At 41.4% G+C, this 20,536-nt stretch overlaps 2 protein-coding genes across 2 annotated transcripts; one reads left to right on the top strand and one right to left on the bottom strand.

The window, feature by feature from the left end:
• The first annotated feature begins 5,187 nt into the window (after positions 1-5,187).
• Positions 5,188-8,761, top strand: prss23 (serine protease 23). The gene is made up of 2 exons (XM_086303055.1): positions 5,188-5,422; positions 7,121-8,761. Exon 2 carries the CDS (start codon positions 7,138-7,140, stop codon positions 8,239-8,241), a length of 1,104 nt encoding a protein of 367 aa, XP_086159181.1. The 5' UTR covers positions 5,188-5,422; positions 7,121-7,137; the 3' UTR covers positions 8,242-8,761.
• Positions 8,762-10,824: 2,063 nt separating this feature from the next.
• On the bottom strand, positions 10,825-17,655 carry cfl1 (cofilin 1). The gene is made up of 4 exons (XM_086303043.1): positions 17,497-17,655; positions 13,546-13,856; positions 13,383-13,459; positions 10,825-11,859 (listed from the first exon to the last, which is right to left on the bottom strand). Exons 1-4 carry the CDS (start codon positions 17,497-17,499, stop codon positions 11,747-11,749), a joined length of 504 nt encoding a protein of 167 aa, XP_086159169.1. The 5' UTR covers positions 17,500-17,655; the 3' UTR covers positions 10,825-11,746.
• Positions 17,656-20,536: the final 2,881 nt, after the last annotated feature.

Raw genomic sequence — 20,536 nt, 5'->3', positions numbered from 1 at the left:
ACATCCACTAGACTGGTAATCTGTCCAGGTTGTACACACTCTATGACAGCTGGGCTACTAAATTCAATTTTATTTACATAGTACGAATTCACAACCACACTCACTTCAAGCTGCTTTATATTGTAAGGTAGACCCCAAAGTATTAGAGGGAAAACCCCAACAATCTGACCATTCCCTGTGAACTGCATTTGGTGAGAGTCTGAAGGAAAAATTCCTGTTAAACGGGAAGAAACCTCTGGCTGAACCATTTTCATTGAAGGAGCAGTCATCTGACACAACCGTTGAGGGTGACTCCTGGGGAAAGAGAAGAGCTGAAAAGAGAGCATAGAGAGAGGACAAAACTTAATGATATGTAGTAGTAAAACCTCCTCCCAAGGAGTCTGAGCCTATACCAGCATAACTAAGGGATGCTTCAGGGTTGCTTGATCCAGCCCTAACTATAATCTTTATCAAAAAGGAAAGTTTAAAGTTTGATCTTAAAAGTAGGAATTCAACTTGGGAGTTGGTTCCAATGGAAGGCCCCCCTGCCTTCCATTGGAACCAACTCCCAAGTACTTCTAGAAACAGTAGGAACTTCAAGTAAGCCTGCTGGGATAATATGAAACTATGAGCTCTTTAAGACTTTGTATCTGATGAGGTTTTATTATCAGAGAGACATGAAAGGTACCTACCGCCCTGTGACCCTAAATTGGTTAAGAGGTTAAGAAAATGGATGGGTGGATGGTTGCATGGTATAGTATATATGCTGTGTTGGTCAAATAGCTCTTACATCTGGTCTGAGAAGGACCTGGTGCTTAGACAAAGAATTTCCACTGAAGTGAGGGTCCCACCTGGTGTCCATGTATGACAAGCATAATCTGTAACGTGGCGTTTGAGGTCTGCAATGCAGTGGGAAAAAAATCTGTCTTCTAACAAAGGCAGCAGTGTGTCAGCATCATTTGAGTCTCAGTCCAGGAATTTTCTTTCATGTGGAGCTGACGTGTTTCCCCCAAATAGCAAAAACATGAAACTCGGGCACTTTTACAGTCTAAAATATGCAAACTAGTCTAGAAACGTGTTTATTTTCACTCACCAGCACCCAAAGCTGGCAGCTTGGTTTCCAGGCTTTAGCCCTTTGTGACCTTTGACCAGAATCGGCAGGTACAGCTTAAAGAATTGAACTAATGCTGGCAAGCATAACAAATGGTTTCAGAAAGGAAAGATATATCACCACCATCTGTTTTTTTTTAACAGCTTCTTCCTTTAACTGAATATAGCGGCTGTTCCTTTTCCTAAATACTGAACCATGGACAAACTTTGAAACATGTGCTTAACAACGATCTGCTAATCAACCACATTACCAACAGGAGACAGGTGGGACACTGGGAGGCTTTTTATACACACTGATTTATGCAGGATAACAAACTGAGTAAATTGTACCAGAGAGTTTCAGTCATGTGTAATAAATTTGAATACAGCTGAACAAATACAGGCTATAAAAGCTTTTGGGGGAAATCTGGTTTTCTACTTCCTCTGAAGGGCATATTACTCTACTGTAATTCTACTTTAGCTTTTGCTAACACACCTAGTAGCACACCTTTTTTCTTCAATTGAAGGATTTTTTTTTTCATATTTTGAAAGGTAAAATCACACCTTTTATCTTAGTCCACACACAGCACCTCCAAAGTTCACTGCTTGTATCACATTTATTTAATTTGCTTTAAGTGTAGAAGGTGAAAAGTTATCTGTGGAACTTCTAAAGTGGTGTAAAAATACAAACTATGATTGTTATTATTATGCTTTAGCTTTTGCAGAGATTTTGTGTAGCTGTAGAGTCTGTTGGTAGATTTTATCACTTGTGGTTAAACGATGGCCATAGTGGAGATGATACAACCTACTGACACGACCTTTGACACTGCACTCACACATTGTTTGCACACAAATTACCACCGGCTGCAGCAATCATCAAGGAGAGAAATAAAATCGTTCTTATTGAATTGCAGGAAACTGCAGAGCCAACAGTTTATATTTGATTGTGCATTCAACGTTTCATAAAAAATGCCTGATAATGTTAAATGATTGTGTATTAATTACTGCACTTAATAACAAAATTATGTACAGCTGGGCTGCATAATTACTGGTGGTTTATCTTTCTAATCATGCATGTAAACATTTGGCATGCAACATGTGCAGTGATGGTTGAAAATATAGATTTACAACAATATTATGATGGTATTTACAAGTTTTGATAGTATTTTATAGTACTTGCCTGTAATTTGCATGAAGGCCACCAACTTGTCTGCAAACAGTCACCAGCTACTCACCAAGCAGTAGTTGTGTTATTGTAGGGTCATTGCCTTACAATATAAAGCACCTTGAGGCAGCTGTTGTTATGATTTGGTGCTATATGAATAAAACTGAACTGAAATTGAACGGAAATAGTGGATCTGTAAAAAATGCTATCCGAACTGGAAACTGAGAGCATTAAAACCTGTACTGCAGTGCTACAGCCAACACATTTGAAAAAGTGCAACTTTTACTTTGAAAGAAAATGGTCTCCGTTTCCAGTTTGCATCGCATTTTTCACAGTTTCACAACCACTTGGAGAGTACTTGGGGAATGTTTGCAGAAAAGTGGGTAACTTCCGTTTGCTAGTGCCCAAAGCAATCACAGTGAGGTTTTTAAACCATCTTTGCAACCAATTTCACCTTGAAACTCCCGACAACCACTTGCCAACCAGACTGGGAGTACAGATTTGTGGTTGCCAGGGGATCACTGACTGGTCTCTAGGCCTGTCTGACTGGGGCCTGATCACTTGATAGTGTCACACGTCCAAAACAGCAGTTATAGTTATTGTTGTGTGGTTAGCAGTCATGTGACTGAACAGAAATTACCCCTTTATTCCAGTCTTTGTAGTAAGCTAAGCTAACAGGTTGGTGTCTGGAAATCAATACTTTGCAGAGGGGTGTTAATCTCCTCATCTCCGCGCTGGCAGGAAAGCAAACAGTATTTTACATAATGTTTCTGGTAACATGTGCATCTTCTGCCCTGTTTAATTTGAGCAGAATGTTTTGTGAGGAACATTGAAAAGAACAGGACGGAAAGAGAGAAATTCCAGAGAGAAACATAAGCCAAGCTGCTTGGTGCCAAACACACACATGCGAACACACAAAACTTCTTGTGCTCGCTGCCTGTAGCACAGAGACAGGCAGTGATACCATCTTGCTTACAGAAATTGCATCAACACTTCTCTAGCTTTTTGCATGCTATCTTTCTTACCATCCTTCATATCTCAGAGGGAATATACCTTACACTCAATCTGTCAGCACCATAGTTCTCCCTGAGCACCAGCTGAATGTCTAATTACAGAGATGAGGAGCGGGTTGGGTAGGTGTTCTTCTCGGGTGACATTTGCTCTGAGGACAGCAGCGACAGACAGACTTCTGTCTTTGGTGGGAGATTCTTTGGCTTCCCTGAAAGCACCGTCTCTGTGACTGGGAGCTCTGTTTTCTGCAACAAGTCGTCGAATAGTGTCACTCCAGGGCTTCCCAAATTCCACAGGTTGACAGATTCGAAAGACCTCTGGAAATCAAGGTCAGAGGACGCGGTGAACTCTGCAGCTAACATGCCCTAACAGTCGTCTGCCTGCCAGCTAGAGTGTCTGAGTGCGCTGAAGTTGGTCTTCAAATTTATCTATCTTTTGGCACGCATGAAAAGTGTGATGCCAGGAACAAGATTTTTCTTGCTATGGTGTAGCTGTGGGCTACAAAGCTCAACACCAGACACTTATTATGATATGAAAATGAACACTTATATTCTGTGACTAAGTCGGTAGAGGAGAAACAGTAATCAGGAATGGTGATTCATGGAAGTGAATGTTAAGTCTTCATGTCACAACAGAGCTACACTAAAGATATTACAGTGGGGAGAGTGTTATGGAAAGAAACAGAAAGAGTTTTTCTAATAAAGGGAATTTCCCATTCCCTCCAAAACGACATATATAAACTATATGTCCAGTGAGACTTATATAATTTCCCCCATACAACAAACAGAATGCTCACATATTTAATACTAAGTCATATAATTACATGTATAACAAAAACTTAAAAAGTAGGCTGCTTTTATTGGCGATTTATATACAGTTATGCTTGGCAGCTCACGTGCACTCACCATGGGCATGAAGTTTGAAGACCAGACTTTAAAAAAGTGGTGACACATCAGAATAACTGGTACTGACATGTTATTTTTTAAACTGATGATCTTGAAATCTGCAGTTGTTTAGAAATGGCTCAGCGAGACCTTCCAAGCACGTGTAAATCTACAGCTCTCCTTCTTATGTCTTCACTGAGGTCCTTGGACTTTCCCATTGTTCTGAGTTTTGGTTGATACAATGAGTGCTGTCAAACAAATCCTTTTTCATGCTGGCAAAGAGAAGCTATCAGTTGTGTTCAATCATGATCACCAATGAGACTCTAACAGGACAAGTTTAGAGATATTGTAGAACCTTCTGCACCACTTAAAAGATTTAAATTATTGTATGTATGTGACCCTGTGTGAATGAGACACAATCTAAAATAAACGTAAACTTATGCACACATTGTTTTTTAGAGTCATTAAAGATGCATGCTGTAAAAAGCCCCAAATTACCATGACATTCACGCCACAATGAGTGCATGCAAATGTCTGACCAGAACTGAAAGCCTTAGGAGATTTACAATATGTACTGTCGCCAATATACTGCTTGCTCAAAGGGAGTTGTTTGATTTTTGGGGTTTTTGCTCTATTATTGTATTACAATATGAAGCACCTTGAGGCAACTGTTGTTGTGATTTGGTGTTATTTAGCTACAATTGAATGAAATTGAATTGAACCGAAACTTTCTTGCTTTAAATTGAAATTTGTGGGCAGCCTGAGGAACATTCAGTAGAAAGATGATTTGTGATTTGACATTTATCATGTAAAACTTTTCATGTATTTTTTAAAAGAAGGAAAACTTTATAAACCGTTTAAAACCAGTACCATTCAGCACCATTCAGTCAAAAAGTCCGTTTAACTTTGTCTTATGATTAAACCTGTAAAACTACAGCGCGTGCTGCCCTTCGGCACCCTGGCAGGCGGGAAGTTGAGGGGCACTAGGACCGCGAGGCCGGCCGGTGCATGAAGAGAAAACACTTGTTTTCAGGCTCGAGGTTTTATTTGTGGCGCTCAGGCTGAGCAGAGCAGGTTTCACGGCACGCCCCGAGACTCGCTCCACACCTGGAGCTGCATGTGCACGCGCTGTAAAAGAGCCTATGAGATTTACCTGTCGGAGGTGGGAGAAAGTAGCTAACCTGTCAGCGCAGAGGTGGAGGACAACCTGGGGAAATGATCCCGAAGGAGTCGTCTGATGGGGAGGAGAACTTGACTGGGATGTAAACACGGACTATCGATCTGTAATCAGGAGGTAATAATGGGAGGCTTGGCTGAGAACTGCTGCTGTGTCTCTACTGGGACACATAAAGCGCTAAACTCGAGTTACATTCACATTTACGAATTATTTTTGTACGTGAACAATTTCCTGAATGAGGTGGTTGAAAGATTTTCTAAGAAGTTTTTTAAGCAAACTTTGAGCTACGGTCCATCTCACTGCAGCATATGATCTATATGGACTAGATCAGATGCTGATCGGGAAGTTTTCTGCAGGGTTTTAGATACTTGCCTTGGATGATTGTAGATATTTAAACTGTTCTAAATGACTTGTTGACCTATAATCAGCTAAACAAGTCTCTCACGAATGATAACCAGACATTTCAGGAACAAGGTAAAAGCTGAAATCAGTTTTTGGCAAGGTGATTTTTATATATGCTTTAAAAAATCTCATTGAGATTAAAAATCTTCTTTTCTGGAAAGACCTGGGGTCAGCAGAAAGGGCAACAAATATGATATAACAGCTCTATAAATATATTTTAAGTGTAAAAAAAGGAAATGGATTGTTTGTAATGTAGGACACAGCCATTTCTTTATCTTATCCTAACTGCTTACCAAAATAAGTAAAAACAAATCCAAACATCAGGACTCACTTCCTGTAAGGGCTAGACTTTGATATGCGATACAAAAACTGTTTGCACTTGGTCTGCTCAAAGACACACCATGATCTCAGGTTACTGCAGTGGCCACAAAGCCACACCTTTCCCACCATCTTTCCTCCAGATTAATGTGTCTTTTCCCGTGTTTTCATCTTTATTTATTTTCTATCAAAATAGTTCTCTAAAACATTCAACATTAAACAAAAGGCTGTGAAAAGACAACTATTTCATTTATTTTACACCCTAAAACGTGGATTACACGTCTTCCCAGGCTGTTACCACTTTGAATGTCCTCACAGCTGCCATGGAAGGATATTTGTACTTTCCCAGCTTACAGGATCCCTTTGCTGCAGCTCTACCTCCGTTACAGTGCTTTATGGGGCAGCTCATAGGTGTGTGGACAGGCCCCACCCTGTCTTCAGTTAGGAGTAATGCTCTGTTCTGCTGCCCTGCCTGGACTTGTAGCCTTTTCACTTTTTTTACACACCTGCTCTCTTCGTGCCATGAGTGCCTGGGGATCCACAGTCTTTAAAGGGGATCAAGTGTCTGCTTATCCCTGCTAATCTGCCCTGAAAGCCCGAAAGCCTTGTGTACGCTGTAACATAGTTAATGTTTAATGAAAAATACCTCCTTACATCCGAGTGCCTTTAAAAACTCTCAAGTTTGTTAAAGAAGTTTAACAAACGTGAGTTTTTTAGAGCTTTTTTTTCTGACTCTTTCACTGACTTTTCTTTGTAATTTGTCATACATTAAACCACGTCTCTGCTTCCACTGGGCTGAAATCCCATTTTCCTGGTAATCTATATTGAAGGAACAAGAGGTTCATTGTTGCCTCTCCACACCACATGAAGTTCAGGCCTGCGTTGCAACATAAAACTTTCTAAGCTGACCTCACTTGTGGTGTGATTTACAATCAATAATCATCTGAAAACAAGTGCAGATTTATGAAGGGATTAGAGCTTGTGTATTTCTGGGGCATCTTGTTTGGGAATGTTTTCCACATTTGTCGTTCCTGTCAAACGTGCAGGAATCCATGCAATCTCAGAGATGCCTGATCATTTTCTGTGTCCTTTCAGTGTTTTCCATCACCACGATGACGCCGTCTGGGAGCTCCCTCCTGACTCACCTGTTTCTTCAGCTCCCCCTCACCTTCTCTCTCCTCCACCCTCCTCCAGCCCACGTCCCCACGCTGGTCCCTCACGCTCCGACGCCTCTCGCCCGCTCCCGCTTCAGTGCTTACGCTCAGCTGGATTTCACCACTCACTGCAACGCAAGTTGCTTCCACAGAGGAGAGCAGGAAGAGCAGCTCATGGAGAAACTGGCATTCGAGACCCTGTACGCCGACGGCTCGCGCACTCTCACCACGGTAGATGTGGAGGATGACGCAGAGTCAGGAGGAGCTCACCCTTCGCCCTGGAGAGTGAAGCCCAGGCGTGTGAGACGGCAGATCTATGGAGCGGATGGCCGCTTTAACATACAAGGTGACAACTTCCTGTTGGATTACCCCTTTTCCACAGCTGTGCGGATCTCCACCGGCTGCACCGGCGTTCTCGTGTCTCAGCGGCACGTCCTTACAGCTGCACACTGTGTGCATGATGGGAAGGATTATGTCAATGGGGCGCGAAGGCTCAGGGTGGGCTTCCTGATCCCTCCATCTATCAACGGCACAAAAACACACTTCACTTCTGCCAAGAAGCCTCTGGTCCACTGGGTGCGGGTGAGACGCACCCGTGTGCCAAAGGGCTGGATCCAGGGTCCTCAGGAGGTTAGCATGGAGTTCGATTATGCCCTGCTGGAGCTGCGTTGGCCTCACCGTCGTCCCTTCATGCGTCTCTCTGTGGCTCCGTCCTCTGACGATCTGGCAGGCCATCGTATCCACTTCTCCGGTTTCGACAGCGACAGGCCCGGGCAGCTCGTGTACAGGTTTTGTCCCGTGGAAGAAGAGTCCAATGACCTGATATATCAGCACTGCGATGCCCGACCTGGAGCCAGTGGCTCTGGAGTATACGGCCGAGTGTGGGACAACAACTTAGAGCGCTGGGAAAGGAAGGTCATCGGCATCTTCTCTGGACACCAGTGGCTGGAGATAGATGGCGAGAACCGGGATTACAATGTGGCCGTGCGCATCACTCCTTTAAAGTTCGCTCAGATCTGTTACTGGGTTCATGGAAACCGGCTAGACTGTGTCCAGGACTGAGAAAGACCAAAGGCAGGAGGTTTAAAGCAGAGCATGAAAAACACAATAAAGCTCAAAATGACTTAAAAAAAACACACACAGGGTCAAATATCTGATCCATTTCAACACTGAGTTATTTCTCTCCTGTCTTTAATTTGCTCCCTGTAACCTCTGGGCCTATTAAATAAACCAGCCTGTGAGATCATCAGAACGGCATCTTTTAATATGTTTTCACTCGCAGTCAGATTAATAAGTCAGTGTTTCCACAGCATTAACAGAAGCCACTTTTAACAAGAGGGGGAAAAAACACTGTAACTCATGTGTGTGTCAGTAGCTGCACATTATTTTCCTACTGTGGACAAATGTAATCCACCAAGGCTGTATTTGCATCTTTCCTGCTCTGGCTTTGGGGACTTGGTTTTTGGTATCTTGAGAGCAGAGACCGTTTGCTGTTCTTGGTCCGGACTGGAAACACAGAGTTTTGACTTTATTTTATTTTTAAAAAAATGCTTGGTATATTTTAATAAACAGAGATTTATAACTGTGTGTGTCCATAGTCTTGACTCTGGTTCAGGAGTGGTGCTGTGCTGCCCTCCTGTGGTCATAACACCTCCTGCCGCTGTGGAGGAGTGATGATCCAGTTAGAGGAGTCTGCAGAACTGCAGAACAGAAGAGGCCGTGCCTCAAGGACGAGATCGTCCGTGCCTCAAGCGGAGGCTCAAACCTGTCTGACGGGCTTTGCAAAATGAAGGCGGTGTGCATTTTGGACGGTTCTCATACCAAAGCACTCTATACTACAAACCACATTCACTCACACATTTATTTGTTTTAGTCTATGCTTTTAAGCACTTTCTAACTATCATTCTTTTGCACTGGGTTCAGTTTCTTACCCAAAGCTGGAGATCGAGAAACTCAACATGTGATCGGTAGGGGACCGACTCTACTCCACTCTACAATGAACCATTAAAGACAGAAAATTGTGGTTTTTAAAGTCAATAATCCATAAAAAGTTGCTGTTTTTCTTTTTTTTTAATTGTGGGGCAGAGTTTAGGTAATGAGCTGCCAGTTATTATGGCAGCATTTCTTTGTAATGTGCAAAAACTGAGACGTCTTACTCTTATTAAGATATCTCAGGCTAGGTGGGTGTCAGTAGTTCACATTTAGATGTTCAGATGTGAACATTTTCAAAATCTACTTAAAATTTGTTACGCTTAAATAAAGACAAGCAATTTTTTTCATTTGTTTTTTTTTTTAAGGGTTATTAAGAGATAGTTTCGCAGACTGATCCTGATTAAGACAATTTCGGCTATACGTGGCCCAGGAACTAAAAAAAGATCGGCACTCCTTGTTTTAGGCTGAGGAATCCAACACAGGAGTGTCAACATGTGACCTGGATGGCTATGCAAACTAAAGACATTAGTGTTAAATTACATGATTTTATTGTATTTATTTTATGATCCGGCTCATTTTAAGGTAAACTGAGCTGTCTACCTGGCTCAGAAACTGCAGTCCAAATTCCAGGTTAGGACACTGTAAAATGCAAATAAAAACAGAACGGTTAACAAATCTCATAAAGCCATATTTTATTTACAATAAAAAGGCTGGGCTAAATTGTGAAGATTTTTGAATATTTCATTATCTACAGTACATATTATCATCCACAGATTAAGAGAATCTGAAGATATCTGTGCGCACAAGGAACAAGGCTGAAAATGAATATTGCATGCCTGTGATGTTCGGGGACTGAGGCAGCGCTGCTTTAAAAACACCCACGATTCTGTCATGGAAATCACTGCACAGGCTCAGGAGCACTTCCAGAAATTATTGTTTGTTAAAAAAGTTCACTGTTTAGTCCACAAATTTAGCTTAAAGCTCCATCATGCAAAGATGAAGCAATGGAAGCATACATTGCTTCATCTTTGCATGATGGAGCTTCATTGAAAGCTTGCATATTTCAGCAAGACATTGCTAAATCACATACTGCTTCTATTACAACAGTATGGCTTCACAGCTGTAGAGTCCGGGTGCTGAACTGACCTGCAGCCCAGACTTGGGAGTGGCTGAAGCTCAGGAGGTAGAGCAGATCATCTGTTAATTGGCAGGTTGCCATTTTGATACCTGCTTTGAGTAGAAACGTGCTATGCAAGAACCAGTCATTCTACCGCCAACGGGAAACATTTGGAGACTCCATGAGACAAAATAAATGAGAGGCTGATGATCAGCTGGAATCTTTCCTGTGTTCTTTTGTGAATAAATTTTGTGTTTAGGATTTGGATCATTGCATTATGTGTTTGTTTTTTCATTTTGATTTTACAGCATGCCCTCAGTGGGTTTATTTTGGTATTCACCGACTGTCGTTTGCTGGCAATATGTCAGTAAAGATTTTCAACATGAATATTTCATCAAGAAATATTGTTCAGTACATTAACTGAACATAGGACACTTTCATGCAAAATGATATAGATTTTCTTGGACTGGACATGCAGGTTGTGCTTTAAATACTGGTCCCCCATGACCATGTAGCTACTAAAAATAATTCTGTGTCACACATCATCAAAAAGCCAAAACACTGTTGAGAGTAAACAAACTCAAGAGCAGCACGTGTCAGTAGTTTAGTGCTTTTTATTAGAGATAAGGAGACGATACAAAACATCCACCATTCAGTATTCAGTCTAAACTCTGACCACTGGTCTTTCATATACACATCGCTCCCCATCAGACCTTCATAACACCAAAGTTTTTAAGTTGAGGAAATCCTGGTTTTAACGAGTACAAGGAATGTCTGTTCACTACATCAAATGTCATGTTTTTTTCTCACCCGGAACTGGAAATATAAAGGAATTGCTCAAGTTTTGGAACCTTTCAAAAACAAAAAAAAGAACAATGGAATAACAAAACAAAGAAAAAAAATTATATATATTTAACCGTGTTCCCCCAGAGTGTTTTTATACAGCTCCTGCAATCAAATGAATTAGTTCATTACTACACCTACTCAACTATACACACTTACAAAACTTAACTAGAAGTTTGGCAAAAAAAACAAAACAAAACAAAAAAACAAAAAAAAACAAAACGTAGTTGGAACAATTATCTGTCAGGATTCAGTGGTTGGGAAACTAGAAGGTTTGCTGACCGTCTCTTTCTCTGCAGTCAGTCAAATGGAACCTGGAAAGAATGAAACCCTGTCCTTAAACACGAACTGTGTGTATTTAAGTTTTAATCATCGTCATCATTTTCCTTCTTCAGTTGTATCTTAATGTTTTCCTTTGTGTTTTGTTCATAATCTTTACGTTGCATGAACTGGAATGACAGTCTGATTCGTTGTTGTTTTATTTTTGTTGTTGTCGTTTTTTAAAACTGTCACTTGACCCCAAAAACCCACCCATGATATCCCTCCCCGAGAGTCCCACGAATTGATGCTGGTTCTGCTTTTGCCCTTCTCCACACCACACTGGAATGAACAGCTAAACCCGACAGATGTGTCTGAAAGGCTTTAATCGAAGCCGGAGAAGAGGGGGAGGGATATTTATAAAGGAGCTCCTTCCAGACTGACTACCGATGAGCCACCGAGCTTTTCTGCCAGAGTGTGCCGGTCTTTAAGATCTTCAAAACCGTTCACCTGCCATTCGTGCTTAATACCTGCAAAATAGACAGGCAGAGTTATGCATCAAGGGGGGAAAAAACTCAGCAGGTGAGCTCATTTGATGAATGTACACTGACAAACAAGTTTAACAGGAGAAAATATTCACTCATCCTACAAACAATGCCTGACATTTGGAAGCGTTTCAAATCCACTTCATTTTAATACAAAATTACTTAAATAACAAACAAACAAACAAACAAACAAAAACCTAAGGTGGACAGACACACAAAGTCCCAAATGAGCTCTTAAAGAACTCATGGTATCATATTATCCCAATACAGCAGTCCCCTCTCAGACTGCAGCCTTACTTGTGGTTCCTGAGTTTCTAAAAAGTAAAATGGGAGCCAGATTCTTCAGCTATTAGACTCCTCTCTCAGTTGGGTTCAGGGGACAAACACTCCTCTCTGCTCACAAGATCAAGCATTAAACTTTCCTTTTGATGGTTAGAGCTGTATCAGCGGACCCTGAACCACTCTCACTTACACTGCTATAGACTCAGACTGCTGATGAACTTCCCATGATGCACTGAGCCCTATTAGATGCCACTACAGCATGCCATTAATTCTTGTCTTTTCTCTCTCCTGTAGCTTGGCCCTGTTAGTTTCTCGTGTTTTCTGCTCCTCTTTTCATTTTCTTCTTTCGTCTTCATGTCAACCATCACCAAGCATTTGCTCATAGGGCAGTGGTTCTTAAACATTTTATGGCTTGCAAAAAAACAACAAACAAAGCTCCTTCTTGTGTCACAAATCTTGTTTTTAACCTTAATAAAATACTGGGACCATGATGAGTTTAAAATCATATAAAAGCTGGGTGCGACACCATCAGCAAACTTATTGATCAAAAGAAACACTTCAAGTCATGTTTCACTTTATGATCGTCTCTGGCTGACTGCAGCCCGGCAGGGGGTACCTCTTTATGGAAGTGCACTGTGAAAATGACCCTCTGTTCCCTCAATCTGAGACCTCAGTAAACACATCCCAGATGACTTTACAGACTTGACCACTAATTTCATATGTTAATTAATAAAACATGCAACTTGTGATCATTATTAGAATCAGAAAGCTCGTTGGCTAATAAAATGACAATCATAAGTCTTGTGCAGTGCTGGGTTTCACAGTTATATCCACCCTCACTAAACACCACAATTGCAACAGCGTCTCTACTCACCAAAAATCTTATTTTCATCTTTAAGCTCACATGTGGCCACATTTAAAGGATCCACCCATCGCATCTATGAGCAACAACATCCAATACATAATTTCCCTATGGATCAATAAAGTATTGTGATACTGGGGACTGAGGGCTCGTCACTTATAATACTGACATTATTAAAACAATATTAAAACAATTAACTCAAAGATGCATTCATCCTTTGTGAGCTGAGGGCGACAGCAGAGTCAGGTGATACCCTCTGTTGTGTTGTCTCGAGAGCGTTTACATAATTCAGGTTTGAGTGTGGTTCAAGATCAAGTGTGAATACTTGTTTCTGATGATTCTCTGATCACAACCAGACACTCACCTTCAAATTTCCTCTTGATGGCATCTTTTGAGCTGGCATAGATCATCTTACTCTTCAAGGGAGCGCTATCTGGAGCCCTGTGACGTAAGGAAAACAATTTAACTCTAATGTCAATTTAATGAAGCTCAAAAACTTTTAAATGTGTAATAACGGTTGCTTTCACCAGAAGATAAAGACGAGGTCCTCCTTCTTTGTTTCTTTGGTCTCGTAGGTGGCGTCATACAGAGCATAGCGGCAATCGTTTGGGGGCAGCATCTTCACAAAGTGCTGGTATGGGTCCTGCACGGTGGTTCCCAAGTCGCCCACGAGGATCTCTTTGCCGTCGTCCAGAACAATGTTCTTCAGGTCCTTGCTCAGGCAGAACAGGATGGCCTTCTTCCTCTTCTTCTTCTCGTCCTCATTTGGCTGAGCCTTACGCACCTTCATGTCATTGAAGACCGTGATGACTTCATCTGTGACTTTCACACCGGAGGCCTAAGGATCGAACCATGTGTTAATACAGAGTCTCATATATCAAAATCACGACAGCTGCCCTAAAACAACTCTTGAAAATTCAAGTAATTCCCTAACATGCCTGAATAGCTTCAGTACAGTATATAACTCATAATTCACAAAATACAGAGAACAATACAAAATTAAGAACAAAATGTTATTAATGTGAACTGACTAATGCTTCTACTCATCAACAAGTCTGCAAAAAATGCCTTTAACTTTTCAAATGTGAGTATTATCCACATAATAAAAGATCGATGCAGCCACTGATGTCATCCACTAGTTTATGAAGGCTTGTTATGAAGCCTTGAACTAAGAGTCTCTGCCATCACCATCTTTTGAAACCAGATGCGAAAAGCAAGAGGCGGATCTGACAGAGAAACAGGTTATCCAGGATATTACCTCATTAGGAAAGTTGTGATAACAATGTTTTACCAAACTAACTAATACTAAAAACTAAAAAGCCATTTCCTCTAAATTTGTTTTTCATTTTGTTTAGTGTTCCAAGTTCATATACATCACTTGAGGTAGCTTTAATGTTTTTTTAAAGTATACTTTTTATTTCAATTGTTTACAATGAATTAAAAAACTTTTTGATCATTCAGAACATAAACCAAACACTAGATAGTTTACACAAATATGTTATTCAGACTGGAAAAACATCCAACAGAGAAAGTTCAAAAAAGGTTCCGAAACCTGTTTCCTCGCCCATCACTGGAATAATTATTAATTTGTTTGTCTGACTCTGCACGAGTTTCTTCAAAAAACAATGCCATGAACATTTTGGCATGTAAAACACCCACGTTCATTTTTATTATAATTGTGTCCTCCCTGATACAAACCAAGCAGAAATGGCTTCAGGTCTGCTGGAATTTCTTTTCTTCAAAAAAAAAAAAAACCTGGAATTTTTCAGCACCTCTGCATTTACTATAAAAGGTGATGGTATATTTTTACAGTAACTGTTTAACTTGGCAGGAGATGCACAGGAACTGAATGTATTTTAAGCTTGAGTCAAACAAAAGGGTGGGTTTTTGTCATTTTCTATAGTCACTGCTTCGTCAACGCGAGGCTGTGGTCTTCAACAGGCCGCACGTGACAACTACAGTAAATACAGACATCGTTAGGCTGAAGAATGGCCTGAGAGGGTGGCATGTGACCATCACACAGAGAGAGAGAGCAGGAACACTCCCAGTGACTGATGAAAAGGCTTGAACGCACAAAAGATGTGGTGATTACCAGATGTGGGCTGGATAAAACAAAACTGAATATTTTCACGAGTTTCAATTAAATAAACACTGATGATTTTGTCATAAAAACACAATTTCCTCAATAATATATAACAAGGGAATAGTGAAAACAAAACGGCAAACTGTGGCCAGTCTAGACTGTCCAAAGTCCACACTGAACATAAAAAAACCCTGTAAGTTCAGCTAACAGGTGTGTCTACACTTCTGTGACTATGACTGGACGAGCAGTTATAAAACATTACCCAGCTTCGGCCTTTCTCCACGCAACAGGCATCTCTGCTATAAAGATGACCACGTGGGTGAGGGTGTGGTCAGGATTTGAGCATTTCAGCGTCGCCCTTAGTCATGAACAATGAAGCTTCTGTTGAAATGTATAATACAGGCTACCCAAGTTCACTGTCACAATCATGTCTTCTGACTCTGTTTAAGGCCCCTTACAGGAAAGGAAAAAAAAAAAAAAAACAGATCCCCCAAGCAATGGGGGAGAAAAAAAAAGACAATGAAAAGGAAATAATGGGGCAGGAAACATGGAAAACTGGGGGAGCAGCCCGGGGCAGACATTGTATGTTTGCTCAGGGCGTTAAAGGCCTGTAAGATAATGAGAATTCCAGAGTAATAATTAACCAGTGAGCAGCCCTACTTAATAAAGTAAGACTGGTACTGCACCATTTCTCCGTGCCTTTGCAGTTTGGTCAAGTTCACACACTATTTTGCACATGAGAAAGCACAGTCATCTCACTGCATTCTTCCTCGAAGGAAGGGATAAGGACTACAACCACCAAACATGGCCTGCAACTGTTAAATAATAATAAAAAGAGATGGTACTAGTTTTTTTTTTTTTTGTGGAACCGTTATGACTGCGCTCAGACCCAGCTCTAATCTTATCTAATGATAATCACTGACGCCAAGGTTCAACTGAATCAGTACAAAGGAGTCACAGTCCAAGTCTTCCTTATCAGGATTACAGGCCTCTCACCTTTATGCTGCAGGACAATTTCACTGGAAGACCACGGCAGGCTTATGTCTAGACTCTCGGGGTGATTTAGTGCACGTCTGTGAGGATAGCGAGGAAAATGGCGATAGTACTTAGATAAACATTATTTTTCCCTTTGGGGGCGGTGGGGGAAAACTATCCCTGCTTCTCTAGTGTTTCACATATGAATGAATGAATGAATGAATAGACATCTATTTATTTTCCCCCCGACCCGCGTGAGTAAACAGCTGTATGAATTAGATGCGCAGCGCAAAATAAAAGATGCGCAGCGCCGAACGTGAAGACACAGCGGCCCCGCTAGCTTCTAGTAAGCGGCCCCTAACGCTGCCAAATTGGTGTTTCATAACGGTAATAATCCGGTCAAAGATGCGGTTCCTCCCTGAAGAAACGGAGTAAAGCTACGGGGGGGCAGTTGCGATAGGTCCAATCTAATCGCTGAGACATAAAAAATAAAAAAAATACAGCCCCAAACAAAATGGTCTTTGCACCAAATTCAGGGTGGGGCCATGAATGCAGCACACGCACATGTGAACGCTAGCTTGCTATATAAGGCAAAACTGCTCTAAAAGGGACCGGTCGTCTGTCAAATCGCACATTTATTCTCACGGCGTCCCTCCACCACAATCATGCGGTTTGTGCTTTTGCCCTCACTGTGGGATAATATAATAATAATAATGCTTTACGAATGCACCTGCACTTAAAACAACAGCGTCAGTATGGGAGCCGTGTACAGACAAAGAAGAAAATTTCAGCTAGCGCCATAATGGGTGTCATTTCTGGCTGCACTGTAACGCAGCTACTCCGGCTAACAATACAGCTAGCCGGGCAGCCCCGGAGGCACGGGTGCTGCTGCACCTGCCAGCGCCGCAGCCCTGTGATGCGGGAACACGGGCGAGCACAGGTGAAATAACTGAAACATGATGCAGTGGAAACACCGGAGCAGTGTCATGGCAACGGTGCGGACGTTAACTCAGACAGGGGCCCCTCGATAAAGCGGCTTTTTGTCGGCGAAACACTTGGGAGATGAACGAAATGGCGCCAGTGGCTTTTACTTAAAAAAAAAAATCGTTAGTGATTAACCTAGTCTGTTATCTCCATCGTGTGAAAATTGCCGCTCGGAAAGTTCACTGAATGCGAACACTGAAAGACTACACTGCGTTACGGCATTATTAGCCATCCAGTTTCCTAGTCAGCTCCCCAGCCTAGCCAAGCGCTAGCACAGGCTCCTGCGGCATACAGCCGGCTCGAGTGACGCTAAAACACTTACAAATTAAACCCAGTTAAAATTCCCCGCGGACTTAAACTGAGTCATTATTAGGCAGAAAAGCCATCGAGAATGCATAAAAAACACAAAAGTACGAAAAGGCTGTGTTAAACCTACCATAGCTGTAGCTCTGGATTCGTCTGCGTCTCGTAGAAATTGAAAAGGCGATTGAATCGTCGCTCTTGCTCACAAACACTGGATGCGAAGCGTGAACGCGCCCTTAAGCGCGGCCCCGGTTAGACCAAAGTGCACGAGCGGGAGTGAATGTCTGTTAACCGCGGTAGTCCGGCTGTTGTGCCTACTGGTCAATAACAAACATGACGATAACACAGAGAGGGCCTCGAATCTAATCCACGCAAAATGAAACCAGGCACTAAGTGGCGCCTGGTTTAATTGTCAACTCATTTTTAAATATATAATATTTTTAAATATATAATATGTATCGTTTCACAATTTTCCCATTGCCATCTGATATATGTATATTTCATTAGGGTGGTGGCGGCAAGTGTACGTGAACAAATCAAACATACCAAACCGATAACAGAGTGCATTATGGGAATATGTGTTTTTCTTAAAATGTGAAAAAACCTACAAATCTCGGCAAGTGAGACCTATTTAACCTTCAGTGGTACTTAATGATGAGTAAAATTAGCACGACTGCAGCGTTTATTCCAGTTGCCATTTTTAACTGCCCTTTAAAAGCCGTAATAATTATTACATAAACCGCGTGAGGGGTGTTTGATAGTTGAGACCAGTCTGTCACTGTTTAATGACCGACATTCATCTCCCAGCCGGACGCGGAGCGGGTTTCCAGAGTGGGAGGAAAATCTTCATCATCCATCCTCTCTCCTCTCCTCTCCCCTGCCCTCCCCTCCTTGCGGTTTTTGTCGAACTCACTTCCAAATATGGAAGCGAACGGTGAGCGGCGGCGGCGGTTAGTGCACGCGCCTCGCTCACAGTTTCAGGGAGGGGCCAGGCTGCGACGCTCATCACCATATAAGGAAACAAGGAACCCGAAATTCGCTGTAGCGGAGTTTTTGTACGGACGGCGTCGGCACGCAGTCAGGGAGAGAGGAAAGGACGAGGGGCGGATGTTCAGGCAGAACGAAGCCAGCGTGGAAAATGAATGACGAGAATGACACGTGAGGCGGATAGCAGAGTCCGTGCATGTATACAGGGTGTGAAATGAGGCAAAAATTTCAGTTCGTGCACGCAGACTTATGCGGAATATGGGTCGAGTTACGGCGATGCTATGTAAACACGCTGCTTGCAAACTGACCTACATTCATTACGCGGAATAAAAACAAAGATGGTGTCATGGCCTTTCATTCATTGTTTAAAAAAAGAACAACACTATATATACATTAAAGACTACAAGAGAGGGCAGCAAAGAGGTGGACAGTGTTTCCTTTATCGCTGTGGATCTAAGTCATTAAAATGAAACACATGTCAACAAAGCTGTCCTTTCTTATGGCTTGTATACATCCCGAGTTCCCTCACTGGTGGGTTAATGCTTTCTATGAACATATAAAAGGAGAAGTAAGGCTTTCACTTATTCAAAAGGATTATATTGCCTATAATTTTAGGCATCTCTTTTACTGCCAGCTGGGAATGGCTCCAGGAGGAGAATTTGATATATTTTAAATACAACATAATTATTCTCATGTGATGTTAAAGTGCTACAGAAATGAGTGGCCATTAGTGGAATATCTTTCCCTTTATGTGGGGAGTAAAACTCTTGAAAGGATTAAGAATTTTTATCTTATCTGCAAGTAAAACTTACTATAAAATCCCTGCTTTCTAAGGGCCTAGACCGGGGATGTCAAACTTTTACATTATGGGCCATATTTCAAGTGGGCCAGACCATCTAAACTCCCCTTTCTGTCAGTGTAAAGAATTTTAACTACACATTAGAGTACTGTTTTTAGTAGTAAGTTCAAATTAATGAAATAAATCTGTCAGTGGGACTCTTTGGACTTAATTTGTAAGAAATAAATGTGTAAAATTACAAACAAACAAACTGTTGCCTCATTGCCTAGACTGTCCTGTAATAAACAAATTCGGGTACAAGTTAATCTTGGTTTTATCTGCCCATGCGTTTCCTGGTACATTGTTCCAAAACCTCTGCATTTCCATTCATGAAGGTGTGGCTTGAATTTAGACCTTGACAATGATACACTTACCTGCTTGAGAGCGTTCCTGACTTGGTTTGATGGTATGAAGGTGTTTTTCTGAAGCATGGAAACAATTCTGTCATCATGCACTTAAATTTTCTTGTGTGGTCTTTCCAGCCTCCTTCACCTATACTGACATCTCCTTGGTCCCCATATTTAAAATTAAAGCCAAAGCTGTAAAATATAAATTTCACACACTGAATCAGGTTCACACAATGTTTGCTTCATTTGTGATGAAATAAGAGGGACCAGGTTTAACCTGGCCATGAAAATAATTGTCAGTCAACTGTCCAATTAATTGTTATCCTCAAATTTGGGAAAACGGGGGACTGTGTATAAAAAAGTATTGTAATTTCTAACCAGTTAATGCAACACTTCAGATAAATATCTTGAATTAAAGTCTAAAATCCAATCCCATATTGATTGATTTAAAATCCACCGTGGTGGGGTACAGAGGGGAAACTATAAAAAATACAGTTAGTTTGTTGGACAAAGATGCAACACATATTAATGGAGACAGCTACAATAACTCATACAGTAGCCTACAATTTATTATTGTTCATATTGTAGCTACATACCTACCACATAGTACCCACTTTGTATTACTAGTACATATACTTTACACGCTACATGACATACTGTATTGACTCATTGTTTATGTGCATTACTCGTTCATTGGACTGAATATTACATAATGTAAACTGCTTGATTATTTGTACTGTAAACACACATGTATCCTGTACTATTACACTTTCTCTTTATCAGTGTTTTGCTCATTTGTGCAATAATCCGTGTTTAGAAGACCTACATTCACTTGAGTACTGCTTGCACTATGTAGTTTTATGAACAGCATTTTGCTAGGCTCTCGCTGCACGATGACAACAGAGTTTAATGTGATTTAATCTAATCCAATATCATTCAAAAGCAATCTGTGGCAATCAATTCTTTGGCTGCGCAGTTACATCAAATGCAATGGCGATGTA

The sequence above is a fragment of the Aulonocara sp. 'chitande type north' Nkhata Bay genome, linkage group LG2, assembly GCF_057382095.1.
Source record: "Aulonocara sp. 'chitande type north' Nkhata Bay isolate Kocher_YH1m ecotype deep benthic linkage group LG2, A_spYH_male_GT1.1, whole genome shotgun sequence".
Lineage (NCBI taxonomy): Eukaryota > Metazoa > Chordata > Actinopteri > Cichliformes > Cichlidae > Aulonocara > Aulonocara sp. 'chitande type north' Nkhata Bay.
Note: the sequence above shows the minus strand (reverse complement) of the source record. Positions and strands in the feature narration are given on the sequence as shown.

Coding starts and splice junctions, on each gene's coding strand:
- prss23 (XM_086303055.1), top strand. CDS start 7,138: ATGACGCCGTCTGGGAGCTCCCTCCTGACTCACCTGTTTCTTCAGCTC.
- cfl1 (XM_086303043.1), bottom strand. Junction 13,460..13,545: donor GACCTCGTCTTTATCTTCTG/GTGAAAGCAACC, acceptor CTTACGTCACAG/GGCTCCAGATAGCGCTCCCT. Junction 11,860..13,382: donor CATCAAGAGGAAATTTGAAG/GTGAGTGTCTGG, acceptor TCTATTTTGCAG/GTATTAAGCACGAATGGCAG.